The sequence below is a fragment of the Rhinopithecus roxellana genome, chromosome 8 (assembly GCF_007565055.1).
Source record: "Rhinopithecus roxellana isolate Shanxi Qingling chromosome 8, ASM756505v1, whole genome shotgun sequence".
Classification (NCBI taxonomy): Eukaryota; Metazoa; Chordata; class Mammalia; order Primates; family Cercopithecidae; genus Rhinopithecus; species Rhinopithecus roxellana.
Window position 1 is genome coordinate 118,499,576 of NC_044556.1, and position 11,531 is coordinate 118,511,106.

The following is an 11,531-nucleotide window of genomic DNA, read 5'->3' on the forward strand; positions in this document are numbered from 1 at the left end:
ATTTATGCAGACTGGATTATTTTCTCCCTTATTGTATAAATAGAATTTTATTATATAGACAAATTGAAATAGATCTCGAATTGTTGCCATTGTCACAGCTGTAACTTGTGACTCATGTGTAAAGAACCATTACAAGCTGGACTCTAAGAGTAATTGTTACAGTTTTCACCTCTGATAAACACTAGCCGGAATCTCTTCCATTATGGTTACCGTCAAAGAGAGGTACAAGTAGGACAGAAATCAAACACAAATGATATACTACCTTTCCCTAGCTATAATGAATAGACTACGGAACTATTCTTAATAATACATAATTTATTAATTAGAACATATAAGTGAATACAGAAGACATTTAAAAGCAAAAAAAAAAAAAAAAAAAAAAGGAATAATTTTATTCATGCAATACTGTCATAAAAGGTGAGTATAAACTCAGTCCATGAGTGTGTGAAGTGAAATGAGCTGGCTGGCTGGAGAGGGACAGGGTGCCAGAGGCTACTACCCAGTCAGGGTCACAGCTGTATTGGTCGATTGCTGGGTTCCTGTTGGCTTGGTCTGGTTCATGTTATTTCTGGTGTTGGATTTCCTGTCCATGCTCTTGACCACGTCTTTCACCCACCTGGCTTGTGGATCAGCACAGACTTTTAGGCCACGTTTGGTAATAAAACTGTAATGCAAGGAAAACACAGATGAATTTAGCCACATTCTCAAAGCCCTGGGGTCAAGAGTTAAGATCAGAGCAGACTTGAAGAGATCTTGTGCAGAAATTACTGCAAGAAATAGTCTTTCAGAGCCATGAGATCAAAAATGGGCACCCTTCTGTCATCTATTTTAACATAAAGGAGAAATATCTGCAAGTAGTATCCAGCCCCTTTGTTCACCATAATTCACAGGTTCTTTTTTCATCCATGTCACCAAATGTTGTAACAAAAAGACATTTGAGGCCATCTAGTTCCACTATTACATACCCTCTTCCTTTCCAAATTTAAAAATACTCATCTTATTTTTTTAATAAAAGGTGGTTTTTACATTTTCATTTTTTAGAGTAAAGCTTGCAATTATGTGTTGAGAAGAGTTATTACTTCTAAAAATGAGATTCTGGTAGAAGAAAGGGACCACGTAGGTTGTGCATTGACTCATTTTGTTGAAATATGGCAACTGATAAAGCAAGTGACTCTGCCTAACTCAACCCTAAGAACCCCCAACTCCAGTGAGGCTTGCAGGGAAACCCTGACACGGGCCAGCCATCTCTAAACCCAGACCTCAGAGCTACGCACAGTATTCAACAGACTCTTCCACTAAGCTAAATAGAGGAGGACTTCTGTTCTTTATTTGACAGCCCAATTTTTGCAATAATCGCTATTTGGTTGGACTGCATAAAGACATGATTGATAAGGAAAAATAAAGAGGTTATCAGTTAAGCTGAGCTGTTCCTCCATGTTGACCTACTTTCCTGAGGAAGGCAGCATTTCTGTATAGTGTATTTCCATACCTCTAGATATCCACCCAGCCCAACTTCTGAGGAGGCAAACTCACATTACTGCTTTCAAGGAGCCTTCCGTGATGGTGTAGGTCTTGATTCTGTTAACTGGCAGTCGCTGGGTAGTGAGGCTCACACAGGTACTCTTATCTGAGACTTCACTCCCTACACCTGGTGAGAAAAAAACAGACAATTAAAAATAAAGCAATTATCAAGATCATAGGAACAATCATCTGTTAAATTACTCTGAGAATGTTGTGAGAATATAAGGCCATTTGCTTTTTGGGGGAGGAGATGACCGATAGGCATCCTGAATCTCTTGCCCATCACAGATTCTTAGTAAATATTTGACTAATTTAAAAACTCAATCAACAGAATTGTTTCAAGAATTTCATGCTGAGAGAAAATAACAAGATTATCCCATTTCTGTGTATATTTTCACTTAGACATTTGGGACAGCTAGTTAATGCCCCAGTGACACTCATTCATTCATTTATACAACAGCGCCTGTTGTGACCCACATGTTTTATTAAGACAGACTTTATCCCCGTTTTCACAGAGCATATCTTCTAATGAGGGAGCCAGGCCACAGACAGGTAAACAGAAAAGATCACGTCAAATAGTGCAACATGTTAGAGTGAGATTACAGAGTAACGCGTGAAGAGTACTCTAGGCAAGGCAACATTCAGTGGGGGAAGGAAGCATGTTTTTGACTGAGTAAATAAAGTTGTTCTCATTTTTAAGTGGTAAAATGTCTCTCCCTGTCAGCCGCCAAGATGGCGAAAAGAAGGAAGGCCCAAGGAAAGAAGGTGGCCCCAGTCCCTGCTGTCGTGAGGAAGCTGGAGGCTAAGAAAGTGATGAAATCTCTGTGTGAGAAAAGGCCTAAGAGTTTTCTTAGGCAGGCATTGGACAGGATATCCAGCCCAAAAGGGACCTCACCTGCTTTGTGAAATGGCCCCACTATATCTGTTTCCATCTGCAAAGAGCTATCCTCTATAAGCAGCTGAAAGTGCCTTCTGCCATTAACCAGCTCTCCCAGGCCTTAGACCCCCAAACAGCTACTCAGCCCCTTAAGCTGATCCACAAGTACTGATCAGAGACAAAGCAAGAGAAGAAGCAGAGACTGTTGGCCCAGGCTGAGAAGAAACCTGCTGGCAAAGGTAGTGTCCCCACAGGAAATCACCCTTTCTTTGAGCAGGGGTTAACACCATCACCACCTTGCTGGATAACAAGAGGCCTCAGCTGGTAGTGATTGCACCTGGTGTGAATCCCATCAAGCTGGTTATCTTTCTGCCTGTCCTGTGTCCTAAAAGAGGTCCCTTACTGCATTATCAAGGGGAAGGAAGGCACGACTGGGACATCCAGTCCACAGGAAGCACACTGTCACCTTCACACAGGTTTTGTATTGAAAACACTGATTTGCTCCAGAATATACATTCTCTGGTGCATTCCCACATTATAACTGAACTCTCAAAGATTTTGATAATTTATCAAACTGTGTATTAAATGGGCAAAAGCTGCAAATGCATTTATAATCATCGCCTCTAATCCATGGCTAACATTAATCAAAAAATTACTGTTTCCAAGGAAATTTGATGTTATTAAATAAATAAACCATAATATTTATTTAATCTTAATATCAAGTGATCATGTCTGTTATTCTATTCAATTTATACATAAATAAGCATAGGCCCTGAGTGGTTAAGAAATGTACCCAAAATTACCCAATTACGAAAAGTAGGAGCCCAGATACTAACCAAATTCTCCCTGTTCTGGGAGTTTACGAAGCCCCCTACAGTCAAAATCATCATTCCTTTTTTGCACATGAGAAGTTTAAGGCTCGCCTGGGGAAAGCAGTTTGCTTCAGTCAAAACCTGAGTCAAACCCAAAATGTGTGCCCACCTGCCTTGCCTCCCTGTTCTTTATCTCACAGACAGCTTCTCGACTTACCTTCCACAATGTATGCAGTGAGACAGCAGATGCCAAGGAGGGCCAGGGTGAGAAGTCTCATGGCTGAGGTCCTGCTGAGCTGTGCAAGGAGAGAGTGAGCATCAGGCTCCTTGAGGACCTCTTTTATTCCTCCAATGGTCAGCGCACTTCCTGCGGTGAGAGGGGGCTTTCTAGGTGGGTGTGGGATCATGGAAAGTCTTTGCAATACTGATGCTTTTTTTTTTCTTAAAAAAAAAAAAGGCCCTTTTCCCTGTTCATACTAACCTAACGCCTTGTGGTCTTTACCCCTTTATCTGTGGTTAATGTGTCAATGAAACCTAATTTATGCATAAAAGAAAACGTGGTTGCGTTGTCTCCTGCCACCAGCCTGAATTCAGATCTTCCGCTGTAGACATGCCTGAAGGCTGTTCACTGCCATGGCCTGGCACGGAAACTGTAAAGGAAATGAGGTGGAGTGGTCACTGTGTTCCATCCCACCTCATGTGACATCCAGTGTGACATGAGGCTTCCACAGCCATGGATCATGAGTCCCTGGTGCCACCCTTTGACTCTCTCAGGAAGGGAAGAAAGGCTGCTGCCACACTAAGCTTCTCGATTCTTTGCTTTCTTTTCTGTCATTTTTCTCCTCCACCTTTATTCAAGTTGCCCCCCTTTCTTCACCCCAATCTCCCCAGGTACCCAAGAAACAATTAATAACTATTTAAGCATGTCTATATACATATGTTTGCTTTACTACAACTTGACATACACATTTATAGAAACTTTTGAAAAGTTGTGCTGTACCAACTATTTCAGATAAAAAGGAAATAAAATGATCTATAATCTTACCATCTGATAGTTTCCATTTTTAATATTTTTCCAGTGAATCTGTATTGGCATACATGTATTCTCATAATTGTGGTCATTTTAAAGGCTGTTTTAACATCAATGTAAATATCTTCCCATTTTTTTAGCCTTCATATTTCTACTTTGAGTAAATATACACACATACACATTAAACCATTTTCTTATAACTTATTATAAAGATCAGAACTATAAGGTCAGTTTCATTAATATACACTGAATTATTTCCTTTAATAACCAGGAGTAGGATTACTGGGTAAAATGATATGATCATCTTTATAGCTCTTATTATATATTGCTATATAGTCTCCCCAAATGTAATTTTAATTTGCAATGCTCCCAGTAGAATTTAAATATACTGATTGCACTGGAACTTTTCTGCCACTGAGTTTGCTGTGTAGTGGTCGTACTTTATTTTACATAGGTACCTATAAAATGTATTTATTAAATATATGTGTAGTTAAAGGTTTTGCGTTTGCTATTAGGAATATGAAAATAAATTCCTATGTTTTCATAGAAATTATAGGTTAACCTCTAAGAGACTTTCCACTAATCGCGTTTGATTTTTCACCCAGACTTCATTCTAAACTTCCAACTGGCTCTTTAATGATCTCTACCTTACTACACAATCACTCCTTGAACACTGGACACATCTTCTTTTCAAATTGCTTCTCCTCATATTAGTCCTTAGCATGGAGCAATGTGTTCTCTTCCTTCTGATTTCCAAATACTGATATATAGGGAACATCTTAGGGTCATTGCTATCCACCCACACGTCATTCTCAACTGGACTAAGTATACCTTCTAAGTAGTTCTTTGAGATGTCTCCTCCTTTCTTCCTAACTCAAACGCTGCTCAAATGTTAGGCCAATTGCAGTGGACTAACTAGTTTCCCAGTCTAGGGCCTCCTCTCACTCTGTTCTCTGCGGCTTTGCCAGAGTGATCACCCAAAAGCCTCAATCTAATCATGCCATTTCCCTACTGAGAACCTCTTTGCTAACTTCCATTGCCTACAGGATTAATTGCAAATCTTGCATTGTCATATATAAGAATGCTCAAGATCTAGTACTGCTTTTCCTTCCAGACTCACCTTCCACGATTCACTCACACACTCCCAAACCTTAACAAACACATACATGTGCAGCCAACCCAATGGGCCAGCCTCTTTTATGCTCCTGACACGTTTCTTTTAACTGGAATGTCCATGACAGCTCCCTACATAGTTACTTTAAACTCCTCCTTCCTGTATAAGTTTTCCTGAATTTTTTTTCACAAAAGTAAGTAGTGCCACCCCTTTATGCTCTCTTAGAACTTTGTTCTTTTCTCATGGCTCTTCTGCAGCTAATCTCATTCTGTTCTACTCAATTACATTCCTGCATCTCCCACTAGATGGCAGGCTCTTTGAGAGTAGGAGATTCCCTTGTTATCTCTGGATCACTGGCACTTGCAGAAAGCCTGGTACGTATTAATTGCTCAACAATTAGTTTTTTAATACATGAATTATTTTTAAAATGCCAAAATTACAATGATTGCGCATTAAATGAAAGATGATCATCTAAAAACATAAAGCCACACTTCATGACATTGACCTAAGCAAATAAAAGAAACAAAGGCAAAAACAGACAAATAGAATTACATCTAACTAAAAAGCTTCTGCAAAGCAAAGGAAATCATCAACAGAGGTAGAAGACAACTTATGAAATGGGAGAAAATATTTACAAACTATACATCTGATAAGGAATTAATATGCCAGATATATAAAGAACTCAAGCACTCATTAGCAAGAAAACAACACAGTTTAAAAATGGGCAAAAGACTGTAAAAACATGCCAAATTGTAAAGACCATCAATGCCAGGAAGAAACTGCATCAACTATTGAGCAAAATAACCAGCTAACATCATAATGACAGGATCAAATTCACACATAACTATGTTAACCTTAAATGTAAATGGACTAAATGCTCCAATTAAAAGACACAGATTGGCAAATTGGATAAAGACTCAAGACCCATCAGTGTGCTGTATTCAGAAGACCCATCTCACATGCACAGGCACACATAGGCTCAAAATACAGAGATGGCAGAAGATCTACCAAGCAAATGGAAAACAAAAAAACCAGGGGTTGCAATCCTAGTCTCTGATAAAACAGATTTTAAACCAACAAAGATCAAAAGAGATGAAGAAGGCCATTACATAATGGTAAAGGGATCAATTCAACAAGAAGAACTAACTATCCTAAATATATATGCACCCAATACAGGAGCACCCAGATTCATAAAGCATGTCCTTAGAGACCTACAAAGAGATTTAGACTCCCACACAATAATAATGGGAGATGTTAACACCCCACTGTCAACATTAGACAGATCAACGAGACAGAAAGTTAACAAGGATATCCAGGAATGAACTCAGCTTTGCACCACGTGGACCTAATAGACATCGATAGAATTCTCCACCCCAAATCAACAGAATATACATTCTTTTCAGCACCACATCACACTTATTCCAAAATTGACCACATAGTTGGAAGTAAAGCACTCCTCAGCAAATGTAAAAGAACAGAAATTATAACAAACTTTCTCTCAGATCACAGTGCAATCAAACTAGAACTCAGGATTAAGAAACTCACTCAAAACCGCTCACTACATGGAAACTGAACAACCTGCTCCTGAATGACTACTGGGTACATAAACTCCTGAATGACTATTGGGTACATAACGAAATGAAGGCAGAAATAAAGATGTTCTTTGAAACCAATGAGAACAAAGACACAACATACCAGAATCTCTGGGACATATTTAAAGCAGTGTATAGAGGGAAATTTATAGCACTAAATGCCTACAAGAGAAAGCATGAAAGATCTAAAATTGACACCCTAACATTAAAATTAAAAGAACTAGAGAAGCAAGAGGAACCACATTCAAAAGCTAGCAGAAGGCAAGAAATAACTAAGATTATAGCAGAACTGAAGGAGAGAGAGACATAAAAGTCCCTTCAAAAAATCAGTGAATCTCGGAGCTGGTTTTTTGAAAAGATCAAAAAAATTGATAGACTGCTAGCACAACTAATAAAGAAGAAAAGAGAGAGGAATCAAATAGGCGCAATAAAAAATGATAAAGGGGATATCACCACGGACCCCACAGAAATACAAACTACCATCAGAGAACAGTATAAACACCTCTATCCAAATAAACTAGAAAATCTATAAGAAATGGATAAATTCCTGGACACATACACCCTCCCAAGACTAAACCAGGAAGAAGTGAATCCCTGAATAGACCAATAACAGGTTCTGAAACTGAGGCAATAATTAACAGCCTACCAACCAAAAAAAGTCCAGGACCAGACAGATTCACAGCCAATTTCTACCAGAGGTACAAAGAGGAGCTGGTACCATTCCTTGTGAAACTATTCCAATAAGTAGAAAAAGAGGGAATCCTCCCTAACTCATTTTATGAGGCCCGCATCATCCTGATACCAAAGCCTGGCAGAGACACAACAAAAAAATATAATTTTAGACCAATATCCCTGACGAACATCGATGCAAATCCTCAATAAAATACTGGCAAACTGAATCCAGCAGCACATCAGAAAGCTTATCCACCACGATCAAGTTGGCTTCATCCCTGGGATGCAAGGCTGGTTCTACATATGCAAATCAATAAACATAATAATGAGAGCTATTTATGACAAACCCACAGTCGATATCATACTGAATAGCAAAAACTGGAAGCATTCCCTTTGAAAACCGGCACAAGACAGGGATGCCCTCTCTCAGCACTCTTATTCAACACAGTGTTGGAAGTTCTGGCCAGGGCAGTCAGGCAGGAGAAAGAAATAAAGGATATTCAATTAGGAGAAGAGGAAGTCAAATTGTCCCTGTTTGCAGATGACATGATTGTATATTTAGAAAACCCCATTGTCTCAGCCCAAAATCTCCTTAAGCTGATGAGCAACTTCAGCAAAATCTCAGGATACAAAATCAATGTGCAAAAATCACAAGCATTCCTCTACACCAATAATAGACAAACAGAAAGCCAAATCATGAGTGAACTCCCATTCACAATTGCTTCAAAGAGAATAAAATACCTAGGAATCCAACAAGGGATGTGAAGGCCCTCTTCAAGGAGAACTACAAACCACTGCTCAATGAAATAAAAGAGGACACAAACAAATGGAAGAACATTCCATGCTCATGGATAGGAAGAATCAATATCGTGAAAATGGCCATACTGCCCAAGGCAATGTATAGATTCAATGCCAACCCCATCAAGCTATCAATGACTTTCTTCACAGAATTAGAAAAAACTACTTTAAAGTTCATATGGAACCAAAAAAGAACTCATATTGCCAAGACAATCCTAAACCAAAAGAACAAAGCTGGAGGCATCATGTTACCTGACTTCAAACTATACTACAAGGCTACAGTAACCAAAACAGCATGGTAATAGACCAGTGGAACAGAACAGAGCCCTGAGTAATAATGCCACACATCTACAACCATCTGATCTTTGACAACCCTGACAAAAACAAGAAATGGGGAAAGGATTCCCTATTTAATAAATGGTTCTGGGAAAACTGGCTGGCCATATATAGAAAGCTGAAACTGAATCTCTTCCCTGCACCTTATACAAAAATTAATTCAAGATGGATTAAAGAGTTAAATATTAGACCTAAAACCATAAAAACCCTAGAAGAAAACCTAGGCAATACCATTCAGGACATAGGCATGGGCAATGACTTCATGACTAAAACACCAAAAGCAATGGCAACAAAAGCCAAAATAGACAAATGGGATCTAGTTAAACTAAAGAGCTTCTGCACAGCAAAAGAAACTACCGTCAGAGTGAATAGGCCACCTACACAATGGGAAAAGTTTTTACAATCTACCCATCTGACGAAGAGCTAATATCCAGAATCTACAAAGAACTTAAACAAATTTACAAGAAAAAATCAACAACACCATCCAAAAGCAGGTGAAGGATATGAACAGACACTTCTCAAAAGAAGACATTAATGCAGCCAACGGACACATGAAAAAATACTCATCATCACTGGCCATCAGATAAATGCAAATCAAAACCACAATGTGATACCATCTCGCACCAGTTAGAATGGCAATCATTAAAAAGTCAGGAAACAACAGGTACTGGAGAGAATGTGGCGAAACAGGAACACTTTTACACTATTGGTGGGACTGTAAATTAGTTCAACCATTGTGGAAGACAGTGTGGTGATTCCTCAAGGATCTAGAACTAGAAATACCATTTGACCCAGCAATTCCATTACTGGGTATATACCCAAAGGATTATAAATCATGCTGCTATAAAGACACATGCACATGTATGTTTATTGCAGCACTATTCACAATAGCAAAGAGTTGGAACCAACCCAAATGTCCATCAATAATAGACTGGATTAAGAAAATGTAGCACATATACACTATGGAATACTACGTAGCCATAAAAAAGGATGAGTTCGTGTCCTTTGTAGGGACATGGATGAAGCTGGAAACCATCATTCTGAGCAAACTATTGCAAGGACAGAAAACTAAACACTGCATGTTCTCACTCATAGGTGGGAGTTGAACAATGAGAACACATGGACACAAGGTGGGGAACATCACACACTGGGGTCTCTCATGGGCTGGGGGAGGGATAGCATTAGGAGATATACCTAATGTAAATGACGAGTTAATGGGTGCAGCACACCAACATGGCACATGTATACATATGTAACAAACCTGCATGTTGTGCACATGTACCCTAGAGCTTGAAGTATAATTAAAAAAAAAAAAAAAAAATAGCAGCACCTTTCTTCCAGGTGCTCACGTCAAAAGTCTTGGTCTCATCCAAGCCTTGATCTCATCCAAGCCTTGGTCTCTCCTCATTGTCTAACATTCTATACCCAGATTGTCAGCAAATCATGTCAGTTCTACCTTCAAAATAAACCAGCTTTTGAGTCTTCCTCATCAGCTCTCTGGTTCAATAGGAGGTAATACCCTCCTAAGTGGTCTTCCTGTGTCTATCTTAGCCTTCTGCAATCTATTATTAGCACAGCAGCCAGTTAAACCCGTTGAAGCATAGGTCAGATTGTATTACACCTCCTCACACATTTTCCCAATGTCTTCATTTCTCACTCAGAGTAAAAGCCAAAGTCTTACCAACAATCTGTAAGAGCTAGAATGGCCTTGCTCCCTGTCATCTCTCTGAGTTCATTTTTTACCATTCCTCTCCTTTGATTTCTCAAACCATCTACTTTGGACATCTTGACTATTTCTTGAATATATCTGGCACGTTTTTGTCTCAAGGCCTTTGAACTTGCTGTTTCCTTTGCATTCCTGGAATGCTCCTCTTCCAGATAGCTGTGTGGCTAACTTCTCCATTCCCTCTAGTTCTTTTCTCTAAAGTCATCTTCTCAGTGATGCCTATTTTCCAGCTACCCTATCTACAATCTCAATTACCCCCACCCCAAGATCTCATCCTCCCCCTCCATCATTTATTTTTTTCTCCTTAATACATAGTGACTTCCTGGTTTATAATATACTTGCATAAGTATAACAAATTTTACTTACATAGTCAGGTTGATTAACTTCCCTTTCCATCAGAATGTTTGCTCCATGAGTTCAAAGATTTTGATTGTTTTGTTCACTCTTGTATCCCCGGTTCTTAGAAATAATGGCTGACATGTTGTAGGCCTCAATAAATATTTGTTTCATAAATGAATTAAACTGAATGTAGACAAAGATAAATGATTTCTTAGAACTCTATCCTTCCAATGTTCTTTCTAAACATACATTTAAAAAGAATTCTTTCATCCTTTCGAGTAGAATAATTTTTACCACTCTTAGCCACAGCACTGTTGTAATCTTTAGCCACCAGAATTTTCAAAGACTGACAAATGACAGCATTAGTGTTACCTAACCATACCATATTTTAATCAGTCACTTATTGAGTATGCATTTTCTTCCTAGAACTGGGTATTTACTGAATTGTTACTGGAATAGAGATATTTGGAAACAAACAGCTCTCTTATTTACCAACTGTGTGATGACCCTGTGCAGTCACTAAATCTCTGGGCCTCAGTTTTTTTCCTCCTTAAATAGAGGCAATAACACACAGTCTCCAAGTTGTTGAAAGCTGCATGAAACTGCAGTCTATGTGTAACTGCATACTTCTTGATATTTTCACTACAAGAAAAACAACTTCATTAGAAAGAATAATTTTTCTGGTATTAACATAAGTTTTACCACATATGCTTT

At 38.8% G+C, this 11,531-nt stretch overlaps 1 protein-coding gene across 1 annotated transcript; it reads right to left on the reverse strand.

The window, feature by feature from the left end:
* Window positions 1–365: 365 nt before the first annotated feature.
* Window positions 366–3,652, reverse strand: LOC104668962 (lymphotactin). The gene is made up of 3 exons (XM_010371769.2): window positions 3,428–3,652; window positions 1,534–1,648; window positions 366–664 (listed from the first exon to the last, which is right to left on the reverse strand). The coding sequence occupies exons 1-3, from the start codon at window positions 3,615–3,617 to the stop codon at window positions 496–498; spliced, it is 474 nt and encodes a 157-aa protein (XP_010370071.1). The 5' UTR covers window positions 3,618–3,652; the 3' UTR covers window positions 366–495.
* Between the last annotated feature and the right edge of the window lie 7,879 nt (window positions 3,653–11,531).